Below are 16,523 nucleotides of genomic sequence, written 5' to 3' on the forward strand. Positions count from 1 at the left end.
AAAACACTCAGTAGATGAAACCTACAATTTTGGATGTCAGCTGCAGATGTTTAAACCCTTCTTTTTTTTGTATAGTGTAAATAAAAGAATGTGCACCTGAACTGACTTGACATTTAGAGACATTGTTATATTTCTTCCAAATTCTTCCACAAATTTCAATATTACAACTTTGAATCAGCCCCCCCCCCCCCCCCCCCCCCCCCCCCCCTCTCTCTGTCTCTCTCTGTCTCTCTCTCTCTCTCTCTCTCTCTCTCTCTCTGGCTCCCAGTTGTGAGGCCCCTCCCTGCTAGAGATGGGGGTTGCTATGGCAACTGCTGAATCATCCTCCACCGTCCATAGCGGTCCTCTAATTTAATCTCCTAATGCAGCCGGGACTCTCCATCTCTCAGGCCTGCATCAGCGTGCTGATCTGACGAATTCTTCGGCTCTGGTATTTGTGGCTAACCGTGCAGCTCATCCTCGGAGGGCAGAGCGGTGCGGCGCGGCGCGGCGCGGCGGGCTGGAGGAGCAGCCATTCGGATGGGTAACTTACCCACCACAGTGAAGCACTGCCTGAGCTATGAGCAACTCATTGAGGACTACCCATGGCTGAGACGCTGGCTGCAGGAGGAGAAGGTGGGCGTTGTTTTCCTTGTTTCTAAGCTGCTGCACATGCTCAGACACATGACTCCCTCATGACAGAGCAGCCAGCCACTGGTGACAGTGCAGCTCCAGCTTATGTAATGCTCATCTTCTGCTCATCTATCCATCTATCTATCTATCTATCTATCTATCTATCTATCTATCTATCTATCTATCTATCTATCTATCTATCTATCTATCTATCTATCTATCTATCTATCTATCTATTTTCTCAGCGTGCCGTCTTCCTTCATCCATGTCAGATGATATAGGATAAAACTGATCATATCAATATAAAACAGATTTTTGAACCAAAAGTTATATTAAAATATTACAGACAAGCTGAAAGAATAAAACAAACTGTAGCGCAACAGAGTCTGTGACAGGTGTGGAGCGTCCACTAGTGATGTGCGATGCCACTAATCTTGTTTCTGATCCGATGTGAAGTAAAACTGTAACTGGTATTGCTGATAACAGTATAATTTTATGCATATTTGAACCTGATTTCAGTCGAAATTACTCCAACTCAAGTTAGAAAGCATCAACAGGAAATCACCTTGATTAAAATTAGAAACAATTTTGTTGTTTTTCATTTAAATTAGTTGTCATATTTTTCATAAATCCAAGTAGTTTAAGTGCTCAGTCACAATATGAATGAAAAACTTTGTGACGCTCCCAATCGAGTTGTCTGCTCCATTGACTGTGGAGCCGTTGACAATATCTGTTTAAGTCTGGACCAATTGCAGTGTGATATTTGTGACTTCAGAGTGATTTGAGAGTTTCAGTCTCAGCGAACTTCATGCAGAATATAAATTATTCTATTTGATGTATTTTATCAAATTAGCTTTTGAACATGCTTTTATGAAGATGATTTTAATTTCAATTGCATGATAAACAAAGCATGAAATTACTGTTAAAGTCCCAACAGAGAGATGAAACGTAAATTTGTTTGTATTATTTAATATGATAATTATCTCCATACCAGAGAAAAACAGCACATTTGCCATCTTGAGTGAAAGCATAATGATTCACAATATTTTTGTACTCCCTCTTGGACAAATTTGATTAGCGAGTCAGCTGGGTGGTCTTTTATAAATATCTGTGTCACTCACTTTGACAAGTTACCTGAATAAATTCTGTAATCTTTAATCTCCCCTGAGGTTTTGCATTTTGGTTCAACAAGAGTCTGTTCTTTAAAATTATGAGGTTTGGTGGGGGGAAAAAAAAATCCTCCATCCTCAGAATATCCCCTGTGGTTTGTGTGGAGTTACCCTAACCCTCTTTCCCAGGTTTTTGCTCTATGACACATCCCCTGAGTTTGCTTCCTAATGGCATGACAGGCTTATGTTTTGGTTCTCCGGTTTCATGTGGCTTTAAGGTAGAGTTATTCACATTAGAAACATGTCCAGGAGGTATGTGGTGCCAAAAGAGGGGGTTGGAATTTTAGCATTCAGTGTCTTGTCTAATGAGATTTCTCCATTTATTTATTTATTTGTTTGTTTGGTTTTTTCCCCCCCGCAGACCATTACTGGGCGCAAGTTTCCAGAGTTTGTTAAAATTGTTGAAGTCGGGCCAAGAGATGGACTTCAAAATGAAAAGGTACACACAGTCGTTTCATTCATATTTCTTATTAATAATTAATGGCATTCTGCTTTTATGACTATGATTGACCCTCACCGGGAAATCCCAGTTTATCCCTGTATGTTTCATACATGTAGGAATCCAATACACATGGCTTGTTGTGTGCCATAATTGCCTGAGGCATATGTTTTGCATTTTCTTTGAAATTGAATAGGAAAGATGACACGGCTTTTGACTGAGTTTACTCTGCTGAGCATGTCACAGCTTTATTATTACCTTATTGCTCACCAGTAGTTTTACAGATTGCCTTGGATGTAAGAATGATTTTCTTACCACAACATGTTAAGAAGGCTCTCAAAATATCAAGCAAAGGCAAGACGGGGCACGTCAAATATGAAGTGCACAGGGAGGAAAAAGTCTTATATGTCTTTGTTGCGCCTCCTATCTCGAGTGGAATCAAACCCAGAAAGAGCTGTTTCAGTGTCATTGTTCCCCAGGAAATTGTTCCGACAGCGGTGAAGATCCAGCTGATTGACATGCTCTCAGAAACAGGCCTGTCTGTGATCGAGGCCACCAGCTTTGTCTCTTCAAAGTGGGTACCGCAGGTAATAACTCTTCTTTGTGCACAGCAAAAGACCGGTGAGTGATTTATGAGCCACCCTTTCTTGCCCGAATGAGTACGGAAGAATATTCCTCTCTTTTGACGTCTTTGTTGGATCCACACACGGCTTTTGGTCAGAAAGTTTCATACCTTACAAAGTCACTCTCTAATAAATTGTACCTCTTTTTACAAGTGGTTGCAACTGCATGAACAGGTTTTACTACAGGTGGAAGAATTGACTCAAAATATAAGCGCTGTGTCAACTCCATTGCTTTAGTGAAGTTTAGTAAAAGCACTATAGTAGAGGTTCTGAAGAGTAAACAAAGAAAAAACAAAAGTTATAAGATAGTAAAGATGCATTCTTCTTGTCTTTTAAGAAATCTTAAACCATTTTTTTCTGATATTAAAAAAAACAGTTTAACTTTTCTGGATTGCTGATTAAAATAAAATAAAGTTTTTACGCTTTTGTTTGAAGACAAAATAATATCAAAACTTTAAAGGAAATTATAATATCAGAAATGTAGCAGCAACATGTCAATGGCTATAATTTGTGTTGTAAAATGTACTAATTAATAACACTTTCAAAGCAAAATGAAAGTCTTGAGATTATCATACCCAGTATGAATTATTAACTTTTGTAGTGAAACACAGAAAGTTTGTTTATGGCTGTCAATGTGTTTCTCTGTTTAAAAAGTTTCACAGTTCCCCTCTCTGGCCTGTCAAACATGTAACCAGAATTTAGAAAATGAAGATATATTTGTGCTCAAAAGTAGGAAGTAATAAGCAAGAAGTTGTTACAATAACATAAAGTAAAGATACCTGAAAGATCTACTTACTGACACTAATAAAGTATTTATACTTTAAACCTCTGCTTTTAGCATTTATGACATGAAAACAAGTCCGTCTTTTGAGGATTGTGTGCTACAACCATATGAAAACATTTGTGCAGGATGATGTATTTTCAGGGACTTTTTTTTTATTTATATATATATATATATTTTACATCATGTGTTTTTCCACCTTCTTTCAGATGGCAGACCACAGCGACGTGCTCAGAGGAATCAGGAGAGCGCCCCGTGTTCGGTACCCTGTTTTGACACCTAACATGCAGGGCTTTCGGGATGCTGTAAGCATTCATTTTCATTTCAGGCTAATGATTTGTGTTATATACTGCAGTTTATGTAATTCATCACATTCGCTCATGCATGTCAGTTTGAGTAAATTATTGGCATTGCACTTGTTGAGTCAAATAATTCTTACACTTACGTAAGTATCACTCCGGCAGCGTGTTCAAAACAGTTCATTCCCTCTACTTTTTCTTCCCTTTTTTTTTCCTCCCAGGTTGCAGCTGGTGCTACTGAAGTGGCGGTGTTTGGGTCAGCGTCTGAAACCTTCAGTAGAAAAAATATTAACTGCTCCATTGATGAAAGTATGCTGAGGTTTGAGGAAGTCATTAACGCCGCAAAAGAGCGACAAATTCCAGTGCGAGGGTTAGTATGCTGGATCATAAATTGTCAACAGTATTGACAGAAAACACATATTAAATGTTTTACACACTTTCTCATTTTACGCTAATTATCACTTTTATTTTTCCATGCAATGGGAAACAGTTGAACATACTGGCATATAGGAGAAAGAAAAAAAACACACACACACAATTTGATAATGATACCTCCATAGAAAAGTTCCAGATGTTCACCAGGTTATATCTATGCATGAGTGAACCACAAGTCCAGATGGGCATTAAAGCAAACCAAATAGAGTAAGTTACTGAATATAGACTGGCCTTTTATCATACATGGAAAAGTAAGCCACTGCGACTTGTAATGCATGGTTCTTATATTATATAAAGTGACTCAAAAAAAAAAAAAAAAAAACCCAGCCAGAACAGCACATCTGTGGAAACTTTTGCACTTTGTATTTGCTGTTGTTAAGTAATAATGCGTTCATTCTTCTTAAAAATCCCACTCTTGTTTGAGTTTAGATGATAGGCATAAAAACAAATATAATCTCCATTTATTCCACTCAAAAGACAGCATTGCGTTGGGTGACATCTGTCATCTTGCTGTCACAACACATATTTCCATAATTTTATGTTCATCTCACCACAGGAGAGAGCTAATGTCTGCAATTCCATAGAAACAACTGTGTGTTTATGGGTACTGGATATTGGTCATTAGACCTGGCACAAAAACACAACATCATGGGTCCGTATTTAACAAGCACAGGACAATAAACCTGTCAATACTAAAACCTGACAGAAGTTGCAGAACCTGGAAGCTCTATGTTACCATGATTTTGCTGCTCCCTTCACAGAATAACCGTTTGCTTCAGTAGTTGAAAGAAAGAAAAACCCAATCACATCTTCTTTCAGGTATGTTTCTTGTGCCCTTGGATGCCCCCATGAAGGACACATTGAACCTGCCAAAGTTGCTGAGGTAAGAACATCCGTTAAATTCACACAATATATGTTTTGGTTTTTTTTAAATCAGTAAACTAATATATAGTCCATCAGTGTGTATTATATAATGAATTTAAGTTAAAATCTTGACATGTCTCAATTATTTGATTGAATTGCATAGTGCATCATTGAGAGGTGTCACAGATTTCCTTTTTGTTTTATTTATTTATTTATTTATTTCTAATTATGAGAGAATGTCTGCCCTGTTCCACTGTTTTACAGGTCGCAAAGAGATTATATGAGATGGGCTGTTATGAAATTTCATTGGGGGACACTATTGGCGTCGGTACTCCGGGTTCAATGTCTGAGATGCTGCAGCAGGTTATGTTGGAAGTGCCCATCAGCGCTCTAGCAATCCACTGCCATGACACCTACGGACAAGCACTACCCAACATCCTCACTGCAATTGGGGTAAGAAACATCAGAACTGAAAAATAATCTCCTAATACTGATATTCATGGTTAGTCGTTAACAAATTGTAGCAATCTAGCACATTGCAAATGTCACAATATCGTTGTTGTCATAGTTATTGCTCCTATTACATGAAATATGAGTGTTCAGTTAAGGCTCAAAATCATCTGCAGTGTAGCTGAAGGGAACGTTAAGTTCGGTGGACTGTATATCCAAAATGGAGTTTGCAACTTGTAAGTTTTAATCCAGACAAACAGATACGAGGGAGTGAATGAAGATGCGCAATAACTCAAGTCTGTGCTGGCTGACACACCGGCAGACAGGAAGGGAGGAACAATGAAAATACTGGACACTAAACACTCTGACAGGAGAGCTTTTATATGTGCTCGGGAACTAATGAAATGATGAAGCACGTAACATGAAAAGGGGATGAGAAAGCCAGGTGTATATCAAAAAGAGGATAAGCATGTGACAGCAGGACTTAGATTTTGGTATCAGACTTTATGCGAGCTGTCTACTGAAAATAATTGTTTCATACTACATCAGCTTGTCTAAACATTCATTCTCCGTATCACCACAGCTGTGCTTGTGAGCACGTTTAGGATGCATTGGGCTATGCACGTGTGATTTGGTGACCACAGATTAAAACATTATCGCGCTGAGTGTACGTTTCAAATGTAAATGAAAATGTAAGAAGAGTTCAGAAATCATTGAATTGGTTGTTAACAATCTGACCTCAAGAAGACGTGGGTTCGATCCCAGCACCTTTCGGTTTGATGGTCTCCACATGTGTCCACATGGGTTTTCCTGAGGTACTCAGCTTCTTCTCACAAAAAAGAACTGTCGCTTCAACGATCAACTGTTGGTGTCAAATTGGTAGAAGGTGCGAAAGCAATAATCCGCTTCACCGTTAACCTTCTGATGGAATGACAACCCCTCCTTGGAATACTTTTCCCCAAACAATCTATTATCTCAGACAGACTTCAGCCTTGGATAAAACCGCCTCAGGAAATGGATGGATGTTTGGATGGAGTCAACGTGTTGCCAATTGTCTTGTTTTTAGAAAAGCCAAGCAAAGAGAATAAATAAACAGATGGAGCATTAAATCTTAACACGAGTCATTTTTCTCCATTTCTTTTTTTTTTTCATTTTTTTTTGTACCTTGTCTTTTGTCAGGAGGAGCTTCTGTGCTCGGTCTCGTAGACACCTTGTGGATGTTTTCAGGTAATCGGAGAAAAAGTACAAAATTCCTGGCACGCACATCTTTTTCTTGGGATGTTGTCAGTGACCATTTTAGCGATTTTTTGTTTTTTTTATAATTAATAATTTTCCTCTGTCCTGAAGTCTTCAGGGTGAAGTCATTTTATGCCAACACCATGTAATCTAAAACCCGCACTGGACACAGATGGCGCAAGAGAGGGGAAAATATTGAGAACGTTTAAAAAATTACGAACACACAAAAACCGCACAGTCTCACCCTGAGTTCACTTGAACTCCATCCAGCTGCTTTGGAAGGAATTGTGGTTTACAAGTGTTGCACTTTTTGGCAAGCCCGCGCTGCTAATGAAGGAGAAAAGCTCCAAGGTGCCCCAGAAGTGCAAGGACCGGTGAGTTTTTGAAAACTAGGACAGAGTTGCAAGGATCAAGGAGACATTTCTCTGAAAAACAGAGTGAATTATTGACATTACGTCTCTTTAAAAAAAAATGGGGAAAATGATGCAGTGATGTCCGTAAACAGACAGAAAGATTGGACGTCTCGATGAAAACATCTGATCTTTATGGGAGGTGCATCATGTGAAAGGATCTGCTTTTTCTCTCATAAAAGAGTCGAGGCAGCTTATAGATTGCTGGTGTGGTTAGAGAGGGAAGCTTATTTACCTCACTTAGAAGTATATTGTAGATTCTCCATTAAACAAGAACAAGATAGCAATACATCATCCTCTTGATCCTCATATCCTGGCATGTTAATCTGTTTGACAGCTTTACTCTCTGGTTTCCCAGAGGCTTGGCAAGGATGTGGGGCACCTTTGCCTTTCGCGTGTACATCCTTCTTTTTGTGATGAGGATGAATAGTCTTGCGGAGAGCCACAGGCCGATTATGGATAAATGCCCAGGCTTTGCATAAATCAGTGTTCTTATTTATGATGACACGAAGAGGAGCAACCAGATGTGGAACCTACGTTGAGGTGGTGAATCTTGTTCCAGGATATCTTTTAACTTTCTAAAGTTACTGCCAACATTGTAGACATCATGAGGCTTGTTTTTATGGATTTTAAATCATTACCCCTATGGGGAGAAGTCATATGTTAAGCTGATCTCAGTCCCTCTTCTTAGGTTTTAGGCAGATCGCAACTTCCTCAAAGACAGCAGTTTATCTTTATTTTGATTTATTTTTTTACAATGAGCAAAGAAACAAAATACAATTGAGCTGGAATGTCTGCAAACCTCTTTCACCTTCTCCACTTACATCACGTCACAGGCTTATTCTGCGATCAACTGCGTTCATTTACAATTTACATAAAAAATAAAAGGTAACATTTAATTTTCACAGAAGTGTGTACATCCTCGTTACACCCAAACCTTAGCTGAGATGCTCCTGAGATGTTTGTACACATGTGGTCAATAAAATTGCTTGAACGTGGTTTGAATTTGCTGAAACCTGCTTATACAAGGTCCCACAGTTGAGAGTGTCTATTAGTGCAAACCCCATTCTCGAGACTTGCAGGCATTGATCTGAAGAAGGTACTGAAATCTGTCTGGAGCGTTCAAGGTCCCACAAAGCACAACGACCACCACCATTTGTAAATAGAAGAAGTCTGGAACCGCAAAGAGTCTTTTAAGACGAGGCCATCCAGCTAAAGCAAGCAATCATGGAAAACAGGCTACAGCCAGCGAGGTGAGCAGGACCCCAGAGGGTCTCTCTGACTGACTTCTGTCATATCTTCGTGGAGACTGGAGAACCTTTAGAAGATGAATTGCCAATGCTGCAAACCATAAATCATTTATGGTGGACTGAAGGGAAGCCACTCCTGGATAAAATGTACACTGCGGCCCGCTTGGCGATTGCCAAACAGCGCCTGGAGGACTCTTATGGGTTTAAAAACATGATTTTCTGGTCTGATGCAAGCTAAATTGAACTTTTGTAATACCGAGTGCCAGGTCTGGAAGAAACCAGATGCTCACCATCCAACCTGACGAAGCTTCTCCACAGAGACTGAGCTGAAAAAGAGTCAAGCCTCTTTTCAAGGAGCTCTAAGTTGCACACACCGGTTATTTTGCTGAGGGTATTTATGGATATGTAGCCCTCAAAGAACATTTCTGTCAGTGGAAAAAAAAACATTATTAAGAATTTAAATATTGTCAATCGTGTGAGAAAGTTTGAGGCAAAATATGAACTCCGAGTCGTACAAACATCTCAGGCAGTGTCAATGCACCTCGACTCAGTTTAGGTGTTGCATTGTGCACATTTACAAGATCATCAAAACCGTCTAAAAGATGTTTTCATTTTGTCTTTATGTTGGAGAAAATACAGCGGTATTTTCAGTGGTATCAGAGGTACAATGAGCCTTTAATCGAATAAATTGTGAAGAGATGAAAACAGTGTGAAGGTTTTCCATGTTGTCTGTAGGTGATTAAATATTTATAAATCGTCATAGATATTTCTATTAGCGTGGTTTTAATCTTTTCATGTTTTGGTTAGGTATCAAACCAAGTATTATAGACACAATAAAGCTAATCACTAATTGTTAGCTAATCTCAGAAAAATGGGTTAGATGATTCACCATGCTTCAAACAAGTATTGCCACTTTGGAAGAAGAGAAGCAGTCTATTGTTGTCCAAACGTTTATGAAACTCACTGTAGACCTCAAACCGCCACTGAGCCTTAATGACAATGGAGCGGTTTATGACATTATGAATGTAACCCGTTATGTGTGCGTTACAATGGGACACACAGAAAAGCAGGAGCCGTCAGTCAACAAGGAAGAGGGGCATTAAGAAACATGATCCAAGCCTCCACACAAAGCAAGATGATTCACAAACTGCCTGCTGTGGGGGGGAAAAAAAAAAAAAATCCAGAATCTTAATGAACACAAGATATTTGTAATGAGCTCATCACAGTGCATAGTAAGGACATGAATCAATTTGTTTCACAGAAATAATAACTGTGGTGTAAACTTGTGTGAACTCGCCGTCAGTGAGCGCTTCTCACCAGGCTGTTGGTAGCGAGCGTGAACCTGAATTACAGTATATCCAGGCTGAGCTCAGAGGTAACGTGGATATGGCTGTATCAATTCTCCAGAGCACATTGTCACTGCAGCGGAGGAAGCTCATTGGGGGCTGGGTGGGTCAGCAGATGTGAGGGGGTCAGCACAAAGGCTCACCTATTCAATGTCTATTGGACAAAGCAACTGAGAGCAAGGTGGATAGAAGGGCCCCGGGGGGCTCCTAACTCGTCTGTCGCTTGAACTCCCTGACAATGCTGTGCTTAAAGGCCGGTGGAAAATGATCCTTTCATTTGCTGGATGCTGAGCACATGATGAATGGCGCTGCAGCTGCAGAGCCCGCTCCACAAACTTTGGTCGCACTGTTTTTTTTATGGGATCATAAATAAGAAGTGTGCAGAATATAGCTCCACTCTGTGACTTTGAGTTTGCGTAACTTACTGTGTAATTGCAGCAGTGATAGTATTCATTTACTGGGCTCTTGTAATCTATCACTTAGCAAAAACAAAGTAGAGGAAACATTTAATTGCCAAGAGTTATGATCCCTCCAAAGACCCCACCATGATACATATATTTGCAGAGTGATGTACAAATGGTAATAAATACAGTAATTCTCTTTACCTCCAGTTCTGTTCGCTGTATATTCATCCTGCCGGACTAAAACCACAGTAGGAACTATATACAGACGATGACATAAATTAACTTTGTGAAAATATTATTAAGTAGTACGTTTTGGTACTTGGACTTTTATGACTGTTGTGTAATTATGTAATTTCAGTCAATTAAATTTGCACCATTATAAAGTATATATTCAAATCTTTCCTCAGCATTTTTTTTTTTTTCAACAAACAAAATTCTGAATTTATATCTGTATTTGTTTACAAGCAAAATAGGTCTTCCAGGCAACAATTTAATGAAATATCTAACGGTTATAAAACACTGAAAGTAGTTTTTCTTGACACATTTATTTAGGTAGAGCTTAAGCAGCAGTGCTTTGCCTTGTAATTGAGTACAATTCAAACACTGCAAAAGTATTACCCACTTGTGCATAATTTGGAATTTCTTTTCTTTCAAATAAATAAATAAATAATAGAGTTTGAGCATCTGTATCAGATTAATGTAAAAATATGTTAAAACACAGTCAAACTAAAATTTGTGTGTGTATTCACCTTCATTTCATTTGAATTTCTCTTTAAATTATGTTCTTTATACTTGACTATGTGCAACCTTGAAAAATAATTTGGAAAGTTCACTTTAATTTTCGTTGATGGAGTGCAAAGTGCCCCCACCCAAAAAAAAAAAAAAAAAAAAATCCTTGGTAGATCATTTTCAGAATGATTCATCACAGCTGCCCCGTAGCCGCAGAAAATATTTGCAGCCAGATATTTAGCTTACCATTTGCTCACCTATAAACAAGAAGGAAATGAAAGATTTTATCATAGTCTTTCATTACTATGTGCCAGAACTCCACACCACCAACTGAGAGAGAAATGAATTCCCCCAGTGCTGTCAGCCCTGAGTCACTTCTTTTGTTCCTGATAAAGACATTCCTCAGTCTTTGTACCTTTGCTCTTTTTTTTCCATTTCCAGGAGATCTGGGGGGGCTTTGTTACAAACCTACTCTGGCAGGTCACACAATGACAATGTATGTACTTAGATTTCACAGACTTGGCAGGGAAAATCATTTATCCTGACCTGCATTTTTGGTGCATTGTGTGTACTTGCTGCAGCTGGAGAATACAATATAACCTTCAACTCACACTTTAGCTTTCTTCTAACGATGATATTGATCTCAAGTATTTCCCTTTGTCTCGGCCGATGAGGCACTGTACAACATCCAAACATGCTCATAGCATCAGAATACGTTCGTGTTGACCTCAGTGGCGGATGTGGAGTAGAAGTGAGTGACAATGTTGAGACGCAAAGCGATATTATTGTACATACTATCACTATCGTCATTGTCTCATAACAGCAATGAAGTGGCAGTTTTCATTACGTTCTTTCTGGAGCTTGACAAAGACATCTTCACTGAATCCGAAAGTGAAGTAGGGGGAAGTCGTGCGAGAGAGGTCTCTCGATGGAACTGCACGTTCATTCCTGTACACACCACAACGCATTGGAGCTGCACAGTTGCATGGAGCAGCTCAAATAATTTATACTATCTGTGTGGGGTGGGACTGTGGGAGGGATGAAAAAAAAAAAAAGATAGAGAGAGAGAACATAGAAAGAATTGTACTAAAACACATGGAAGAAACTGGCAGCCTGTGGGCCACCTGATGACCCTGGAATGATTGGTTAGATATTAGTTATATTTGAAGCAGACATCAACTGGGTCTACTCTGCAAATACAGCATTTTAAGTATGCATGTTTATTTATTTGCTAAATAAACATAACCTGCAGATACGTAAGCAGTTGTTTTCGATGGATTACTAACCGAGACCGATGTTGCCCATCCACGGTATATAGAGTATATGATCCGTCATCGAGATAGATAAGATAGATATAATTTTGGAAACGTCTTTGTTTTAGGTTATTTTCTTGTGCATCAAACTTTGGTAGTCGACTGACGCTGTTTATATAGATATCAGCTATTCCCAGTGTATTTAACTTTAGAAGTGTATTTTGAGGGATGGCGGTGGCCTAAAGTTTAGAGCAACATACTTGTAATTGGAAGTTCAAGGTTTGAATCCCACTGCCCACGAAAACCAACTGAGGGTTGTGTCAGGAAGGACAGCCGGTGTTCAACTTGAGCCAAGTCAAACTCACGAAGCTCGTGGGGCAGCTGGAAGAAAGACGACCAGAAGACAATCATCATGCTATATTGTACTGTTATTCAGTTTGTATTCACATGACATTTGGAGTAATGACACATATTGGATATCAAATATATAATACTGGACTGTCATAAAACATGTTACGAGTAATAAATAAGAAATCTAAGTAATTTATTATTAGTTTTATTCAAAAAAAATTCTCAAAGTTTTGATGTGATGGAGTTTCCACATTCATAACCGTCTCTGATCCATGGCAGATGAATGGAAGAGGAATGATGTTGACGTTATGCTGCAAGAAATCACAATATCATTTAATCATTTATTTATATTTAAATGTTTAATATGCATCCTTGCTGCCTTCCTATGTCTGGGGCTTTGCAGGCTTATTTAAGCATTCCTGGAAAGTGGTGATATATGTGTCAGCAGCGGATCTGTGACAGTTTGATTCAGCCTACTGGTTTATGTAGTAGTGGGTGAAGCATTGCTGCTTCATATCCTCCACTGAATACACACTCTCCCCTTCTGTCTCTGACGCAGTTATAAAACCAAAATGGGAACATGTCCATCTTCAGCCTCGTCCACTCAGAGAGCAGAATGTCAACAAGCTTATCCCGAATCATGCAAGCTTAAAAAAATGCACTGTATCTTTATCCAGGAATGCATTGTTTTTATACAGCCGCAGCTCACTGAATCTGGCTTTTTAACACTGAGCACACATCTGGTTTCTGAGCAGTGTGAACCTAAGTGAGCATTGGCAAGCTCGAGCTGCTGACCACCAATTCCTGCGTGATTAGTGACCAGAGGTGCAGGGCATGCTGCTAAAGGGTTTATTTTGTTCTCCTCGGAAACAGTATGCTGAAGACCCGTGGCTTTACGGAGGTTGCTGCTGAAAGTGAGAGGATTGGCATGGCAGATTACAACTCTGTGTTTATACAACTAAAAATTCTGCCCAGTACAATATCCTGCTCGGGCTTTAACCAAGGTCTGGAAATCTCGTGCACTGCACACACTGGAGTAGATCTCCTCCTCCTTCTACCCACCTCCTCCTTTTCCCTTGCCAACACAAACAGCAATTACGGCTGGCTCAGACGGCCCTCCGAAAGAAATAGGTTCTTGTCTGGAGGAAAAGCGACCAATTAGCAACATTGTTCCAGAAAAGCCACTAAGATTAATTTGATTTAGCTGGCCCGTGCTCCGCGAGGTGAGAGCCCCTCGTGCCCTGATGCCACTGAGAGCAGCAGCTTGTTAGCTTCGTCTCACTCCAGGATCCCGTGTCATCTGGGTCTGCCACGGAAGCTGGAAAACATCTTTAATATTCTCATGACAGTCCCAGGGATATGTGGAAAACATCCCGAGGCTTCAGTCCATAATGACTCTGATGTCTGCCTTCATCTTTGTTTTAGCGTGAAAGAAAAGGATATAATGATGGTCATGTAAGGCGGCAGACGGTGGAGTTATTTGTCGAGGCAATCTGCTTTACACAGTCAACATCAAAACAAGGGGAAATAATACATGTTTGAATGTTTAATCGATCGACTGTAAAAATACTGAAAAGGCACCGCTCATTTGCATATTGAGGCCAGACGCTTGCTGTTTCATTCAGTGAGAAAAAAACATAAAAAGGAAAAACATTCTCCATAAAATGTAACACTAACAGTGATTATAAGCACTCAGACTCTCAGCCAAACATGTGTCAACGTAAACAAGCCTGAAATTGAGACATGGGGAAAACATTTAAAAACCAAGGTGAAATATCTGTTACTAATGTAATTTTCTGTTTTCACAACTAAGAACTGAATATTTGCGTAGTAATGTTACAGTTGCTTAGTGTGACGAGAGAAGACACTGTCCATTCAACGGGGGGAAAAAAGCATCCTTTCAATATGGCATGAAAGTGTATCCCCCCGTTGGGGAACAGAATTGTGTGAGTAACCATGAGAATCAGAAACATATGAAATGTTCTGTTCAGCATTTATAATGTTCCTCTCATATGAGCAAGGCTATAATTATGTGGTGCTGGTGGTTTAAGCTGACAAAGAGGATGACTAAGCCGTGCTGTGGGACATTCTGTGCCCACTCATCTTCAGGACTGAAGCCCACAGTTCTCTGAAACAGCTGTAAAACACGACCACAGGCCTGGCAAGGTGTGCTGCACCGGTTCGAACAATCCCACAGAACAAGGATCTTTGTTTCAGGGTTTTTACCTGTGTGGAGTTGCTGAATGTGTCTCTTGTATGTGTCCCCGCAGATGGGGGTCTGTGTGGTGGATTCGGCAGTGGCAGGCCTGGGAGGTTGCCCCTACGCGCAGGGTTCATCTGGCAACGTTTCAACAGAGGATGTGCTTTACATGCTTCATGGCATGGGCATTGAAACAGTAAGTTTGTCTTCACAGTGCCCTTTGACAGGCCTGCTGTGTTTTTCTGTCAGTGATACCTCCACTAAAGAAAAAAAAAAACAACTTAATGATACAATCTTTCAGCTCTCAGTTACATAAACTCATCGTGCAGACATACTCTCCATTGTAAATGTTTATCCTATGTCACAACTTTTACACTACTTGTGCAAGAGCGTGGTATTAGACACATGGTCTCAAGAACAATTTATTTAACAATTTCTACCCCTGGTGGTGAATTATTTTCACTGCAGTTTAGAGTTCTGTCATCTGATTCAAGGATTTGGACGATCCTCTGTTTACCTCATACAAACCAAAGCAAGTTTTTGTGAAATTGCACTTTTTTCTAATAATCTATTGATTGCAGAGTGGAATGAGATAGCATTGCATTAAATGACTATATGTGCAAGAAACAAAAGTGCATTTAACTGAGAAAATCACCTTGTAAATGAAGAATAATTTTGAATATTTCTTCCAGGGTGTGAACTTGGCCAAAGTTATAGAGGCTGGTTACTTCATCTGTGAGGTTTTGTGCCGCAAGACAAACTCCAAGGTTGCTCGGGCAAGAAGCGGGTCACTGTGATGGGTCTCCTTCAAGAAATATATTTATTTATGCAGCTCAGTCTTTTTAAAAGTGCTTCCCCCTGCTGTTGATGCCTTTACATTTATTGCCTAAGCATTTCAATCTGAACTACGTTGTTTTGTGTGTCCGGCATGAAAAAGTTTGACCTGTTTTCATTTGTTCTTTGCAGTTTCACACTTTCATTTCATGTTGATGAGTACAGTTTATTCAGACTTTCATGATGAGTTTACTTCACTCTGTTATACAGTCATGGAGAATTGGAATGTAAGAAGTCATTAGAAAACACCACAATAAATCGTCATTTATGATAGAAGCTCAAAATCCTGATTTTCTGAGTTTTGAATGCATGTCCAATTTGTTTTAGCTTTATTTATTCTGCTTTGGCAAATAAACCTATTTCAGGTTCGTCACTTTAGCTCAGTGGCCTTATATATATATAATAAGAATTTGTCTTTAGCTTCCTGCTGCAGTCAGTGGCTTACAAGCACTTTACTTTTAAAGCCATTTCAGTTTTTCTTAGTCACTGAAAGAATTTTTGAATAGAATAGAATAGAATAGAATAGAATAGAATTACGTTATTAATCCCTTGGGGGAAATTCTATTCAAACTACCACTACGAAGATACGGTATGTGTTTGAATCAGGGTCTAAGGACATTGTTGCCATCAGGTTTGCCAAAGAATACTAAAGAAAAGTGCCCCATGATGTCTTAATTTTTCAGATTGATTTACTTACTTACTTTCACCATGACATAAGCTATCGTCCGTGGTGATTGTCTTTCTTTGAAGCAAAATGTGGTTTACTTTTGTGTTCCTATTGTGTACATGTACTATGCTATCAATGATGAAGAATAAAGTAAAAAAATGTCAGTCTCAT

The 16,523-nt window shown here is 39.4% G+C and overlaps 1 protein-coding gene across 1 annotated transcript; it reads left to right on the forward strand.

The window, feature by feature from the left end:
• The first annotated feature begins 262 nt into the window (after positions 1 to 262).
• hmgcll1 (3-hydroxymethyl-3-methylglutaryl-CoA lyase like 1) lies at positions 263 to 16,523 on the forward strand. The gene is made up of 9 exons (XM_080481204.1): positions 263 to 615; positions 2,143 to 2,220; positions 2,700 to 2,807; positions 3,834 to 3,929; positions 4,145 to 4,293; positions 5,178 to 5,241; positions 5,487 to 5,675; positions 14,922 to 15,047; positions 15,544 to 16,523. Exons 1-9 carry the CDS (start codon positions 520 to 522, stop codon positions 15,646 to 15,648), a joined length of 1,011 nt encoding a protein of 336 aa, XP_080337330.1. The 5' UTR covers positions 263 to 519; the 3' UTR covers positions 15,649 to 16,523.

This window comes from Lipophrys pholis, assembly GCF_963383615.2.
Source record: "Lipophrys pholis genome assembly, chromosome: 15".
Taxonomy (NCBI): Eukaryota; Metazoa; Chordata; class Actinopteri; order Blenniiformes; family Blenniidae; genus Lipophrys; species Lipophrys pholis.